This window comes from Amphibalanus amphitrite, unplaced genomic scaffold, assembly GCF_019059575.1.
Source record: "Amphibalanus amphitrite isolate SeventyFive unplaced genomic scaffold, NRLGWU_Aamphi_draft 000260F_arrow, whole genome shotgun sequence".
Lineage (NCBI taxonomy): Eukaryota > Metazoa > Arthropoda > Thecostraca > Balanomorpha > Balanidae > Amphibalanus > Amphibalanus amphitrite.
The window spans coordinates 626560-642543 of record NW_024881755.1 but is presented as its reverse complement, the minus strand read 5'-3'; the positions used below and the strand labels follow the sequence as shown (position 1 = coordinate 642543).

General features: G+C 50.0%; 1 protein-coding gene across 3 annotated transcripts in view; it reads left to right on the top strand.

The window, feature by feature from the left end:
• The window catches only part of LOC122386712 (TOX high mobility group box family member 3-like), a 120544-nt gene that overhangs the window by 103043 nt on the left and 1517 nt on the right, over positions 1 to 15984 (top strand). For all 3 annotated transcript variants that reach the window (XM_043376193.1, XM_043376192.1, XM_043376191.1), the window contains 4 exons: positions 10436 to 10516; positions 13623 to 13868; positions 14580 to 14723; positions 15018 to 15907. In XM_043376193.1, the coding sequence (XP_043232128.1) occupies positions 10436 to 10516; positions 13623 to 13868; positions 14580 to 14723; positions 15018 to 15907 (1361 nt within the window). The remainder of the gene's footprint in view (positions 1 to 10435; positions 10517 to 13622; positions 13869 to 14579; positions 14724 to 15017; positions 15908 to 15984) is intronic.

Below are 15984 nucleotides of genomic sequence, written 5' to 3'. Positions count from 1 at the left end.
CTCTCCCGATCTAAGAGTCTATCAAAACCAGCGACATCAACGGATTGGGGCATCTAAGAGAAGACTGTATGGATAGCGACAGTCTGCAGCTCGCAGACACGGGCAGACACTGAGCTCTTGTGGACGGTCAGACTCATCTCGGTTTGTTGAATCTGGCTAGTCGGTGCCCCGGCCGTACAATCCGCTCCGCTGATGCGTGTACTGGACGCAGATTGCCGCTCACATGGGAAACGTATTGCCTCGCTGCATTCTCGTCGGAGACCACGCCTGAATAAATAGCACACGGGCCGGTGAAAGTTGTTATTGGACGCGATATTACTCAGTGGCACGGCTGATGCCTTTTCCGTGGAATTATTTACAGGCACTTTCCGGACTGTAATAACGGAGCCAGGCAAATACCAGGCGTAGAAATGATTTCTTGTCGGCGGACGGCGCGGCTCCCGCGGGGATATATTAGTGTGCGAATTGCCAGCTAATTGGGTCGCTCGACCGGCCACTGATGGATCGAGAGATGTGGGCTTCTAGTGTTTTGTCCACGCGGCGCGGCCCGTGTGGGCGCCGTTTGGGTCCGGCAGAGGCCGCGAGTGCTCATTGGATTAGCCTCTGACAAAACTGTCAATCAGGAGATTGATCGACGGTCGACCCTCCCCGACTTCTGCTCCATCGACGGTCGACCGTCCCCGACTTCTGCTCTCCCATCCTCTATCCGCTCCCCTCTTCTCCCTTTCCTCCCATCCACACTCTGTGCTCGGTGACGTCCTGGTCGGTAGTCCCGGGGAACCAACAGTGCACTCGACAGACCATCAGTGGTCCCGGCAGGCAGACCACTCCTTCGCCGTTGGCTCCATTCGCGCTTAGACAAACGGTGAGATCCGCGCAATTGATTTGCCTAGCACGGGAAGCCATCAATAATCTACATTGATTATGAAAAATGCTGATCATCAAGTGTCAGAAGAGCGGAATGAAAATAAACGAAAGTAAAATTACACTTATACCTATGGCAATAACTTGAATGATCAGCCATACAAAAGCATGGGTGTAACTTTGTATACTTTCGAGGTCCCATGTGGGACCCCAATGCGAACATTTGGGACCCCAATTGTCATTTTGGGACCCCAATAGTGGAGGCCCCCGAGACGCATCAGCTACTTTGCAAACGGAGGTCTGATATTCATATAAAAGGTTCTCTGTTTAAATAGGAGGCCCCTTGGACAAATCGGAGGCCCTGTTGGACAAATAGGAGGCCCCCTGAACAAGTAGGAGGCCCCCTGAACAAGTAGGAGGCCCCCTGAACAAGTAGGAGGCCCCCTGAACAAGTAGGAGGCCCCCGGAAAACAGGAAGTCCCCTGGAGAAATAGGAGGCTCTCTGGACAAGTAGGAGGCCTCCTGGACAAATAGGAGGCCCTAGACAAATAAGAGGCCCCTAGACAAATAGTAAGCCCCATGGACAAGTAGGAGGCCCTCTGTACAAATAGGAGGCCCCCCTGCAAAAATAGGAGGCCCCCTGGACAAATAGGAGGTCCTAGACCTAGACAAACAGGAGGCCCCTTTCACAAAAGGAGGCCCCTGGACAAATAGGAGGCCCCATGGACAAGTAGGAGGCCCTCTGTACAAATAGGAGGCCCCTGCAAAAATAGGAGGCCCCCTGGACAAATAGAAGGTCCTAGACCTAGACAAAAAGGAGGCCCCTTTCACAAAAGGAGGCCCCCTGGACAAATAGGAGGCCCCTTTCACAAAAGGAGGCCCCTGGACAATTAAGAGGCCCCCTGAACAAGGAGGCCCCCTGGATAAAGAGGAGGCCCCCTAAAAATAGGAGCCCTCTGGATAAATAGGAGGCCGCTTGGAAAATAAGAGGCTACTTTAACCAATAGGAGGCCCCTTGGACAAATAGGAGGCCCCCTGAACATGTAGGAGGCACGCTGGACAAATAGGAGGCCTCTTGGGCAAAGAGGCCCCCTAGAAAAATAACAGGTCCCTTGGACAAATAGGAGGCCCCCTGGACAAATAGGGGACCTCTTGAACAAATAGGAGGCTCCATGGACAAGTAGGAGCTAGAGGCTCTCTGTACGAATAGGAGGCCCCCTGGACAAATAGAAGGCTCCCTTAACAAAAAGGAGTCCCTTCAAAAAAAGGAGGCCCCGGGACAAGTAGGAGACCCTTGGACAAATAGGAGGCCCCTGCACAAATATGAGACTCCTAGTCGAATAAAAGACCCCTGGATAAATAGGAGGCCCCTGGACAAATAGGAGGCCCCTGAACACGTAGGAGGCCCCCTAGATAAAGAGGAGGCCCCCTGGAAAATAGAAGCCCCCTGGATAAATAGGGGACCTTCTGGAGAAACAGGAGGCCTCCTGGACAAATAGGAGGTCCCATAGACGAATAGGAGGCCGCTTGGACAAATAGGAGGCGCCGTTAACCAATAGGAGGCCCCCTAGACAAACAGGAGGCCCTCTGTAACAGTAGGAGGCTCTCTGTACATACGTACAAGAGACCGGCGCTCGACCTGTAGAAGCTTAGCCGTATGTACGCTAGGAGGCTCTCTGTGCAAGTAGTCGAAGTAGGAGGCTCTCTGTACTGTACCTACAATTACAAATAAGAGGCCCCCTGGGTAACTTAGATGCAACACAAATCGGAGGTCACCTATAAAAAAGCGGGACTCTGTTGGAATACCTGATTTAATAAATTATTTTCCTGATATTCAAATTACTTAGGTAATCCTCGTCCGCACATGGGGGGGGGGGGGCAGTGGTTGCCACACCCCCCACCCCGACCTAGGTAGTTTTTTCTGCTCTGCACTAAACATTTTGATTGCTAGAAGTCGGATATTTCGTATAGCTGCTGCTCTATCCTTTTTTAGCGTCCACTGAAAATTTCAAGTTTCTGTGGTTTTTGGTTTCGGAGATATGACCTTATTCTTCAGGTAATGTCATAACCCAAATGACAAATACCCAATATCTTGCGTTGGCGTTGGGTCTTGTGAGCTTTTGACACCTTGATTTCGGCCTTTTTTGTCAGTCTTACCTCCCACCTATCATGGAACATGTTGTTCAATGATGTAGAGATGCCAGGGTCAGGGTCAAGGTCAACCTAGGTCGTCTAAAAATATTGCGTTTTAGGCAAGCTGAATTTACTTTCGTGAAGTTTCTTTGACTGTATTTTTGGCAAAAGCTTCTCAGTTCATGATCTCATGTAATATGGACACATTCACAGTCGGTGCACACATCAGTATACTCGTACACACAGACACACACAGACATACAAACACATGTCATTGACCTTGAGCTAACTTGACCTGAAATGACCACAGCCAGCAAAAACCTAGTCGGATAGTGTGACAAAGAGGTTCTAGCTGGCTTGGCACCACAATACGGCAGCGTCATCGGTACATGATGAGCAGCGCACGTGATATTCCAACGGGCAACGGTGACCCCAAACAGCAACATTCTTTAGTTTGACCTGACCTGGAAGGTCAATGACTGACCTGATGAGGTAAAATTGGTATCATTGGATTCGTCACTTCCCAAAGAATCTGTTGCTCTTGACCGCAAGGCTTAAAATCTTGTAAGAAAAAATTGTGGTGATGTCGAATAAGATACCTAGGTACACAAGCAGCGGGCCAACCCATCATATACCGATGACGCTGCCGTATTAGTGCCAAGCGAGCTAGAACAGCTCTTTGTCACACTATCCGACTAATTTGCTGGCTGTGGTCATTTCACGTCAAGTTAGGTCAAGGTCAATGATATGTGTTTGTATGTCTGTGTATTAGCCTGTCCCACTTTAATATAGGGAAATCCAAAAAGTGTAGCACATATTCAAACACACTTTACTTTTCATCCCATTGCTAAAAGGAAGCTTCCTACAAATTTTTGAGTCAATCGGTCAATGTTTAGGGGTCGCGCCAAAATGTAGATTTCATAATGTTTATTGTTTATTAACCATATAACACCCACAGGCAAATCGGCCCAATTCAGGGTGAAGTCATGTGATAAAATTACATAGGGTGGTACATGGAAAACAGTAAGTAAAATCAGTCGATATAGCTGCCCAGTGTTCGGGCGTACTGGAAAGCCTCGCGCCGGAAGGACGTGGAAGGAGGGTAAAAGTCCACCGACGGGCTATGTGCCAAAAAAATGATTGCACAACCGAGGAATACGCACAGAAAGACAGTTATTTACGGTGTTCACTGTTCACTCTCCCGAAGGGCACATGAAACAAGTCTGTGCGACGGTTACACCTCCCAGGCACATTCAGACCAAACATCGATACCAGGTAAGCACAGTCGGTACGGTGGTGAAGGAGTTGCACAAGAACATGATATCGGTGTGAATGAGGCGGGCTTTGATGGACTCAATTTTAAAGGTTCGCAGTAGACTACGATAGTCCATAGGACAGCTCCTCTGCGTTTTAGCACCTAGCCATATGAGCCAGCGGTGCTGTCTGCTGTAGCCGCTCCAGCCGTACCAGTTGGGACTGGGCTGCACCGCTCCAAATGACACTTCCGTATTGGAGGACAGACCTAACATGACCATTGATCAGATCTGAAGAACAGATCAGATTGTTTCGACTCACGTTCCCGACGAAGAGCGTCGACAAATGGCTGCAGTCCTCTCTCATCCTGCTCGGAAGGGCACGAAGAAGCTGGAAGGTAAATGTCTCAAACTGGACGGGACTCTCCACGGACGCGTCACCTCGAAAACGAAGTCCCTCTTCGACCCCCTCGGTGCATCTCCTGACCTTACCAGGTCCGTTCGTGAGTGGGACCTCGATCCAGCCTACAGGCATGCCAGGGAGAGAACAGCTGCACTGTCAGCTGTGAATGATGCAGCTGAACGAGGGATCGCTCTCATCGAGAAGTTCAACAACTCCATCACACGAGATGGACAGCAGAAGCAGCACCCATGCTCAAACTGGTCCACCGCCATCGTCAGGTGGTGGGCCGCGAAAAGAAGGCTGACCTTGCCAAGAATGTGTTCTGAGTTTCTGTTAGGCCTAGGCAAGTAATTGGTGGCAGAGAAGTGACTCACTTTGCATTCAGTTGTGATCCAGTTCACTAACTCCCAGTAGATAATTCGCTACAACCCAGAACAACATGAAGCGTTATGGCGCGACCCCTAAAACTGACTCGTTCGTTCTCATTTTTTCTTGGTTTCATGTTCTGTTGTTAGGGACTCAAGGGAACATGTGTCTCTACGGTTTCAATGGCGTTGGTACTTTTGGGACAGGCTACTGTGTATGTCTGTGTATGTACTGATGTGTGCACAGATCGGTTTGTGTGTCCGTATTACACTTGATCATGAACTGAGAAGCTTTTACTAAACATACAGTCAAAGAAACTTCACGAAAAGTAAATTCAGCTTGCCTAAAGCGCAATAATTTTAGATGACCTAGGTTGACCTTGACCCTGACTCTGACATCTGTACATCGCAGAACAACATGTTCAATGATAGGTGGGAGGTAAGACTGGCAAAAAAAGCCGAAATCAGCGTGTCAAAAGCTCACAAGGCCCATAGCCATCGCAAGATATTGGGTATTCGTCATTTAGGACATGACATGACCTGAAGAACAAGGTCATATCTCCAAACCCAAATGCCGCAGAAGCTTGAAATTTTCAATGGACGCTGAGAAAAGATAGAAAAGCAGCTATACAAAGAAAATCAGGTTTCTAGCTTTAAAAATGTTAAGTGTAGAGCAGAAAACTAACTTGGGGGTGGCGACCCTCCCCCCAGGTGCCGGCGAAGGTTAACTCTCACACTTTCTGGGGTCGGCTTACGGCTAGATTCCTTGCGCAATGCTGTGCCGTTAATTTTTTTTTCTATTATAAAGGCATTGTGTTTTATTGTCAAAAGTGAAAAAGCCAGAAATTTTCGTCGATTTCGGATGCCGCGGGGGATATTTACATACAATGTCACCCTGCTGGCCTGGATCCACCAGTAGGGTCAGGTGACCTACCATTTCTTTATCGATATTAAAAAAAAAATCATGGCATCAGGGCTGTGACGAAAAATAAGTGGCCTATATCCGATGAGAAAACTGGATTTGGGGGTACCCCATGTTTGGCTTCTGAGCCTCTGGTCCCCCAATGAAAATTTCTTAGAGGAGGCCCTGGCGTGGCTCGTAAATTACCGCTTCCGCAATTGGAGGCCCCTAATTGCTTGGAGGCCCCCACTAAATGGAGGCCCCCTTGGACGTTTGGGACCCCAATGGTGATGTCAAAGTTTCACCCATGTACAAAAGGCGAAGAAAATGTGGCTTGCCCTGGCGAAATAACTGAACAGCGCTTGCAGAATGCACAGTGGTGTGGGGCGTGGACCGTCCATCGCGGTCCGTGGCCGCTTTCTGCAGTCGGAAGTGTTCGCCCGCTGTGGCAGTTGTGTCCTGTTCGCGGCATGTTTTGAGCGCCTCGTTGTCGGAGGGGCGACTCTGCTGGCTGTCAAATCGGTCTAAGGGTCTGTGACCCATTGGTCGGTCTGTTACGGCGGTCAGCGTTCAACCTGTCAGTCATCTGCCGCGGCCATATGATTTGTGACCTCTGATAATTGATATTATGTTGTGAGAACTCTGGCTTTATTACAGCTTATGCCGTATCATCCATTTGTGAAGTGACTGGTTGTTCTTGCCCTGTCATTTGGCTGTGATATGCCATCGAGCGGAATATAGATTTCCCTTTATGATGATGTTTTCTCGACTCGCGCTCTGCCTGTTTTGCCGGCAGCGTCCTTTGATTTCGTTTTGGTCGAGTGTTCCCTGTGATGTATTGCGCCGAGCACGACAACTGAACAGCTCCTGAATTCTCTGGACGTAGTCGGCAAAAAGAACCGTCAAAATCCGCTTTCTTTTAATCCTCGGCCTGTTGTGTAAAGTCTAGTAAAACTGTCTGCCGCTGTCAGTCTACAAGATAAGTGCCTGAAGAATGGAAGTGAAAGTAGACGTCAATATTTTTCCTGCGCTCTGTGAAGGCCCTTTTTGTCAGTGTTGTTGTGAAGTCTATTGTTGGCCGATGTTGAATGTGAATGATAATGTCCGTTTCATTGCCTTCTTCGCCGTGGTGGGATTGTGGCTGAGTTGTGTAAAGTTTGTCATTGACGACCGAAAAACATCGGCTGTATTTTTCGTGGTTCATTTAAAATGAAACACGAACACAGATATGTTGTTTTACTTGAAACTCGCAAACAAGCCAGACCGCCTTGTTTTGACGGAAGCTTTGGCATAGCGTCATCGAAAAGGCCAAGGACTCTACCCAAACCCATGCCATTGTGCCGGTAGGCAGACAACTGAACCAGTAAAACTGAGTCATTCATATTGTGCCTACCTAAATCGGTTGCAGCATGCAGGTAAAAAGACATCTTGACTAGTAACCTGTCCGGAGGAAAATCCTGGAAAATGAAACTGTTTAACTCGACTTGCCTCTTCCAAGCAGTCGTGTTTCAGCTAATTGCTTTCGACCGTGCGTTTCCGGCTTTTAGCCGTGAAACCGCTCGTGTTCGGTTGGACGAGTATCCGTTATGGCCAGCGCCATGTAGCGGTCGGTGGAGGATTTTATAGTTCCGTCATGGTCCGCGGTGCGGCGCTGAGGTGCTGCGAGAGCTGCACTAGTTCTGCTCTGACCCGAGCGAAGACTACTTCCGCCTGCTCGAGTTAGCTCGTCGAGTTAGCTCGAGTTAGCTCGAGTTAGCTCGTCGACTCCGCGGGTCCATGGTTTCCCGGAGGTTGGGCCGTCGTGGAGCTCACGCCCGAGTTACGACAGTAATTGGGGGTTATGAGTAGTGATGTCAATTTCAGAAATTTTGAAAACCAATACCAAACCGATACCGACCAAAACCACTGAGAATATACCAAAACCGAACCGATTTTTAGAAATAGGGGGGAAATACCGACTAGATACCGAATTCAGAAAATCAGTAAAAAACAAAACGCTTCAAACTTTCTCAAGACATAGTTATAAGCATTGAAAGGTAATACTTTAAAAGAAGGCAACAAAAAAATAAGGGAATATCTAAATAATTTGCATTAAAAGAAAAACACATTTATAACTGCATTGTGTAACTATAAACAAATATTGAGGTCAGTTAACAAATATTGAGTCAATATTGAGGCCATGCCTGAACCATCCAAGGCGAACCATCAAACGTTTCAATTCAAGTCATTCAATTCGAGTCCGGTCAAGGCAGGGTTAAGTGTGTTATCATGATCCAAAAATGGTGACCCTATTGACAATGATGGGCTATACCATTAATAAAAACAAAATCCATGATACCCCTAGAGTTCAACCCAAGTAGCGATGGTGACGATACTGACGCAGCCAATTTTTCTTCATTAACAAATGTTTAACACAACAAAATTTGCTAAATAATTACTTACGAGGCACACTGATAGATAGCAGACACCACTGTAATGATATCGCGATGAAAGCTTAGTAAAATGTCCATAATTTTATGGAAGCATTGACACATGTCACGTGTCATCTCTTACACAATGGCGGCGGCCATTTGCAATTTGCATGGCACAGAGCTGTATAGAAGAAAGTTTTTTCTTTTTTGCTTTAGAAAACTTTAGTCAAAAATTCTATGTATTTGTTTTTGGAATCTTTAAATTATTTCAAGAAAGATTGAAGGCTGCTATTGCTGAAAAATGAAGAACAAAAAAAAAAACAAAGTTTTTCAATTATTTTCAATCCAAAAACTAAAGTTTTTGTGCTAAATCAGTATTTGGCGCAGCTGCGACATTAAAATGTTTTTTGACTAAATGTGTTCAGTTTTGAAACGGCTGTGCGCGAATCAAGCCAAAAACCAATCATATTTTAGGAATGCTTTTGATTACATTGCTAGCGATCTCTATCTGTTGAGGAGAGCAGGAAAGTGAACACTAATTAAAGGAAATAGTTCACTTTTAACATGGGGTTTGGAACTGGAATAGCAGTTTGGTTGCTTGCGCTGAGACTAGCACAAATCAGAAGCTTTTACGGCCCAACGATCACCCTAGACGAAGATATTCCATTTTTCGTTCCGAAAAGAGTGCCTTGCAGAGGAATGCGTGCCTTGCTGAGGAATGCAGTCACGTCATCGTCAGCCAATCAGAATGCTGCTTACAGCCGATGGGTTTGTCCTACGCAATATGATTGGTCAACGCGTAATAAGCTTCCGCGTCAAACATTATTTTATATAGAATATAGTTCTTCTTATACTAAAATAAAGAAAATAATCCTTTTTACAAAAACGTTTTGTTTTATTTTCTGATCATTTTGAGCATAAAAAAACATAAATCCATAGCAAAATACTAATTTCAGGAAAGTGAACTATTTCCTTTAAAGAAAATAAATTATCCACAGGATCGCTCAGTCCAGTTCAGTCATTAACAGAGGCTTTTTGAAATTGAGGGAAGTTGAGGATTTGTGAGGTGATGAAGTGATAAATGCTGCCCTTAATATTAGATGATAATGGTGAAGCTAGTGCTGTATAAAACAGGGTTTTGGATAATGTACTTGCATTGCAGTGAAATGTAGAGCAAGACAGGGTCAAGATCAATCACAGACTCCTCAAAACAAAGTCAAATTTGTTGCTGATAAATGCTTTGGAAATTTTTTAGTAAGATAGTTAAAGTATGTTTTCCAGCATGCAGTAAGTTAAACATTAATACATGATTTTGTTTTCCACATTAGCTTTCTTTGTAAGATAATTATCCTCATGGTATTGGAATAAGCTAGCACTGATAAGTTGCCATTTAACATTGGTAGACTTGTGTGTTTGATATTACTGCTAACATGTTTGCCCATTTGTTAGGACATCATGCATTTGGGAGAAATGTGCCATGATTGCCATTTTTCTTCATCCAATACCATTTAGCAAATCAAATTTGAGTTCAGAAGGTTTATCAAAAATGCTTCAAATCTTTTATGGTAGTAGTTGATTTTCATAATACCGACAAAATACCAAATGCTTTTGGTATATAATACCGAATACCGAATCGGTATTGGTTCGGTATCGGTATACCGAAATTTTGGTAACCGATCGACACCACTAGTTATGAGTGAACCGGTACAAATTACGGTCGTAATTACCTGCTGGCTGGCTCGTGTTTCGTAGGTGATTCAGAAAATACGGACTTGTTTCCGGCTGAATGATCTTGTCAATACTGCACGAAGCTGGTGCTCTTGAAACCGCTTGGCGTTGCATGCTTTTAGCGCTGCTATTAGCGTGCTCAAGCCCAATGTCTTCGGTTTTTCGACCTGTGATAAATATGAATTACATACTGAATGTCGTAGATAAGGGGGCGCCTCATGTCCTGCGATCACGCTGCAATGTTCCGTTATAAGGAGATGAGCCCTGGAAAACGTGTTCCTGTGAATCGATTGAGAGTGACCGAAGGACAGTAGATTGAAGTGACGCCTGATACCCTTAGCTCGCAGGTCCTAACTTTGCCCTCCTTCTCGTTCCAGGTCTATAAGAAGAAGACTGAGAACGCCAAGAAGGAGTACCTGAAGGCGCTGGCGGCCTACCGGGCCAGCCTCATCTCCAAGGTGAGGAACCGAACCCCTCCCTGACCTCCTATACAGGCTCTGCGGGGACTCAGGCGCCCCAGCTGCGCACGGGCCTGGACCGATTGATAACTCGGTGCTGCGCTGGGTATTCTTTCCTGGTATTATTTTTAGCAGCTTTGGATGATAAGTTCGTTTTCATAAAAGCTCGTTACTTTGAGACAGTTTCGTTTTTAACGGTAAGTTCTTAAGACAACAGCTCCTGCGGCTGCACTGCGGGAAGCGTGCATTTTCGTCAACTTTGGGTACGTTCGGTAACTTCAACGTATTTAATCGTCCGAATGTTGAAATGTTCTGCTGGTTTGACTTTCATATCCAAACTTGTCGCATTATGACCTGGCTATTCTTACTAAGTCATTGCCCTCACAAAACGTCATAGGATCATTGCTTCGTGCTGAGAGAGAGATGCTTTTGTAACTATTTCCTTTTATCCCGTGTATGGGTTCCCAGAAACCCAGCCTGCCGTAGTCTGATCGATCTGGGTCATAGCTATTATCCCTAGCTGGTCATTAATCGTCGTTTATATTACTCGATGGAATGTATGTATGGATGTTCGATGATCTGTTGTGTCGAAGAGTCGATTTACAACAAGTGAAGTACGGTGTATGTCGCGGATAGACGTAAATGATTCTCATTGATTTATCTTTCTCGACGTATTATGACGGCTACGGGTCATAATTTAGGTGATTTCCCTCGGCCTCGATCTATGTTCCACGTTTCATTAATAATCCGAAATAGTGGATTGTCAGAACGGCTGCCAGTTGACTTTGAACCAACTGGAGTATAAAGGTGCCAGATAAATATGTTTCACGTTTAACTTAGGGGTCAGTGAATGTATAGGAGACGAGACCGCTGTCGTAACACCGGGAGTTTGCGCCTTGCGGCGGATTGTTTGGTGATGAACCGTTCTTGTGGGGCAAGTTGAGCTTGATTGGAGTTTCCGATGGCGTAAACATAATATCAGACTTACCAGAAATCCCACACCTTACACATTGTTTGACATATCCCAACGGCCAATAGCAGTTCATTCGCCCCGTTGTGGGTGTTGTATGTTTGATTATTTATTTTGACGTCGCCAGAGCGCGAGAAAGATTCCAAACGTTTACCACATGAAACGCAAAGTGGGTGGTGTTTTCGATATAACTAGTTCCAATTCACGCCACTAATCACCTTGATTATGTAAATAAAACAAACCCACAGATACAGATAGGCCACGTCAGACTGGTTAGCTCCCACAAGTGTCCTATAATCACATGTCGAGCGTCTGTTGTAACCATTTGGTGCCATGACGCAGAAGTTTCCCAGAACTTGTTAACGAGCTCCGGCGTACCCTGAGCTATGCAGCGTTCTTTGTGCCGAGCGAGGCTTTCGTGATTCATTCGCGTGCCGGCTGAATGATTTTACATCCTATACTATAATCCTTTTAGAGGAAGAAGCAGCATTTTATGCTCTGCTGACTTTTACTCTTATGAAGTTCTTCGTCTCTCGCTAATTTGCATCCTGGCTGTTTTGTTGCAAAAATCGCGAACATTGCTCTTCTAAATCGGTGATCAATGATCATAAGGCAATGGTAGAGGATGTGGAACGCAGAAACGTCATGCATCAGAAGCGGCTCATTATGAGGTCCCGTTTGAAGGTAACACTAGCGAAATGCACACGGGCGATCAGCGGTTCCCCTCCCCGTCCGTTCATCGTCCGGAGCGGCTCGGCACGCCGTCAGACGGGAGCCCCTCCTCTCCCTCCCCTCCCCTCCCGCGGAGCCTTTGGTGGCGGAGCTGACCTTCCCACGTCCGCGAGCCTTTGGGATGAGCCATTAGGCGGGCAGAGGGCGCCGCGGCCGCCGCTGCTGCTGCTGCCCGGCCCGCCGCCGGCACTCCCCGACCAATGGCGGTGCTCGACGGGCGAGCGGCGGCGGTCGGCCGGCAGCCCGGGCCGGCCAGTCTGTGTGTGTGCCGGTGTGGGGAGCGGGCTGCCGGTCCAGCTGGGAGTGTAGGGCGGACGGTCCGACGGTGGTCTGAGGGTGACACGGGGAGTGTGTCGGACGGTGTCAGTGTCAGCCGTGCGCCGGTACTGCGGTGACTGAGGAGAGGGCGGGGCGGGCTGTCACCACGTGGTGGACCGGTGTGAAGGCCCGGACCGGCCCGTTAGACCACGCCGGGCCCCACACACCGTCTGGAGCAGTGTCAGACGGCGGGCTGTCCGATCCAGTCGCGGCCGGTGCGCAGTTCGGCGCTGCACGGACCGGTGACGTCACTGTCCGGGGCTCGGCGATGGCCGTGGTGCCCGACCTGCCGGACGGTGACCTGCTGCAGGTGCTGGATGACCTGCTGCTGGAGGTGCGCTACCGACAGCCGTCCTGCTGCCGGGCCGGGGGAGGGGGCGGGCCCACAGCACACGACCTTGGCTGCTGCCCATGGCTGCGCCGCACAGCCGGGCTTTCACTGGACAGTGAAAGTGCTGCGTTGCTTGTAATGGGTTAGGCGATCTTACCGGGAATGGATTTGTGTAAATCTGGTATCAGTTCAAAGCGAAAGTTGCTGAAGGCCATCTATTTTCCCGGTTGTCATCGCGAATTAATCAGTTCTGCAGGGCCGGTTCATAAGCGATTATCTACTGTTAATCCTCCCCTCCCGCCCCATCCCTCCCCTCGAACCGCAAGTATGGCCCAATTTTGTTAGAAAAGCTGTCGTTCGGATGCTATATGACACATTTTGAGTCGGGGATCCATTACAATCAGATGCAAATCAGATGCCTAATTCTGCAAAACGATTGTCACATATCTATGCTTGGCATATAACTGGCATGCTGCCTCCTAGAAGAAAGATAAATTGAGAAGCTCTCTAGCTAGGCCTTTCTCCCTTCATCAGCCTGTCTGTCGGCCTGCCTCAGCCCTGTCGAGGACGACTTGACCCAACCCTGAGACTCCCAAACTTGAACTCTGCAACGTCGCGAAATGTTAGACTACGAAAGCTACAAACAGTGAAAGCTTGCTATCTGTTCTCAACACGTACTGAATGCACTCGAACATCAGTCCGTTCCTGTCTCAAGTTGCAGCCGCTTTCTGACCGTCACCCCCTCTCTCCGGCAGACCAACAATGAGGAGGCTGCGGCGGCGGCGGCCGCTCAACAGCAGCAGCAGCAGCAGCAGCAGGCCGGCATGTTCGCCAACTACGGCGGCTACGGCGGCGCGCAGCCGTACCCGGGCGCCGGCGGATACGCGCCCGGGCCGTACCAGGGCGGCGCGGCCGCCGGGCCCGCGCAGGCCGGCGGAATGGCCAAAAAGTCGCCCCTGCTCAGCTCACTGATGGCAGAAGGACATCAGCAGCAACAGCAGGTGAGGGAGGATGCGAAACAGAGCTGTGGAAAGTGAGATTGAATGCTGGGATAGGGGGAAAACATCAGCTAACACGGGAAATACATAGAAACAGAGCAGTGTTTAGATGGGAGTCGGGACTACGATGCAGAACGGAATGCAAGACGTCAGCGGGATAGTAGAGAATGCTCAATCAGACGAGACATTCAGACGGAGCAACCCTGATACTTGATAGACAATGTGCGGAGCGGAGACGCAAGGGCTCGGCCCCGCACACGAGCGCAATTGGACTGGGGATACGAGACTGACCCGAGCAGACGGATTGATCGACTGAGCAGCCAGCCACGGCCGTCCCGAGTGACCCGAATCCGTCGGTCCCAGTGTCCACGGTCGCGTCGGTGGGTCGGCGTGTCGCCCCGCCCACGTGTGTTGTGACGGGATTGCTCGACTGACCATATGGTGGAGATTGTCGTCTTGCCGGGTCGAATCCTTCTTATGGCGAAACTCCCGTCGACGCTCTTGGGACTGTGCCTTTCCGCCCAACTTTGTGACCCGTGACCTCTCTGACTTGCGAGTTGTGACCCGTTGCTCCTCCTACCGTCCCATAGTTCTTGTGATCTACCGACCCCTGATTGTGTGGTGTGTACCAAACCGTAACATGATAACGTCCCCTGGTCCCTATGCTCTGTCACTGTCCCCCTCTGACCGTCCCCCTCCCCCTCTGACCGACAGGACCTGCTGGGCGCGCCGCTGCAGCCGCCGACCCTGTACAGCGCCGGTGGAATGATGGGCGCCGGCGGCTACCACGGCGGCCCGCCGCCCGCCTCTCAGCCCATGCTGCCGCCCGCCTCTCAGCCGCTCTACATGCACCACCAGGTCAGTGGCCGCGTGGTCCCGGGGACTAGGGCCACACTCCACACCTGGGGAGATGGGGCGCTCCGGCTAGGGGAGGAGGGAACGAAGGTCACACTCTACACGGGGGTGGGGAGGGCACTCCGACTAGAAGGGGGGGCAGGTGCTCTGGAGTTTCACTGTGTCTGTGACCGGCATAGCATAACGTGTCCATTGGCCGCTAAGACTTTCTCGTTGATGTGCCGTGCTTTCGGTGCAGTTTGTTCGCTGGTTTCAGTGTTTACTGAGACTAATACGGGTTTTCGTGTTCCTCAACAGATGCCGGATCTGGGCAGTCCCCAGCACCACCTGGGCAGCCCGCAGCAGCAGCAGCACCAGCTGGGCAGCCCTCAGCAGCATCACCAGCTGGGCAGCCCGCAGCAGCAGCAGCACCAGCTGGGCAGCCCGCAGCAGCACCTGTCCCAGTCGCCGCCCGGCCTGTCGGCGGTGCTGTCGCCCCAGCCGCTCGGCTCGCCGCCCATGGCGCCCGGCCCGGCCGTGCCACAGATGCAGCAGATGACGCCTCAGCAGCAGCAGCAGCAGCACCTAGCGCATCAGCAGCAGCAGCAGCAGCAGCAGATGGCTCAGCAGCAGATGACGCCTCAGCAGCAGCAGCAGCAACAGCAGCAGCTTGCACATCAACAACACATGATGATGATGCAGCAACAGCAGCAGCAGGAGCTCCAAAGACAACAACAGCAACAAGAGCTACAGCAGCAGCAAGAGCTTCAGCAGCAGCAGCAGCAACAGCAGCAGCAGGAGCTGCAGCAACAACAGGAACTGCAACAGCAACAGCAGCAGCAGCAGCAGCAGATGGTATCTCAGCAGCAGATGCCGCCCCAACAGCAGCAGATGACCCCTCAGCAGCAGCAGCAGCCGCCTCAGCAGCAGCAGCTGGCGCCTCAGCAGCAGGAGCAGCAGCTGCAGCCGGCGGCGGCGGCCGTCTCCCCGCCGCGGTCGGCCGCGCCGCAGCAGGACTCGCCGCCGGCGGCCGCCGAGGGCGCTGCTCCGGCGGCCAGCCCGGGCCGCTCTGCCGGCTCTCCGGCGGCGCCCCCGGCTGCCGAGCAGACGGTCACCTGCCTGCGCGTGGGCTGCCGGAACCCGCCCGTCAGTAACCCCGAGTGGGAGGACGAGTACTGCAGCAACGAGTGCGTCGTCAATCACTGCAGGTGCGTGACGAGCCGAGCCGTGTCCTGACCGCAGGCCGCGCGCTGGGGCTGGGTGGTTCAGTAGTTAAAACGGTGTG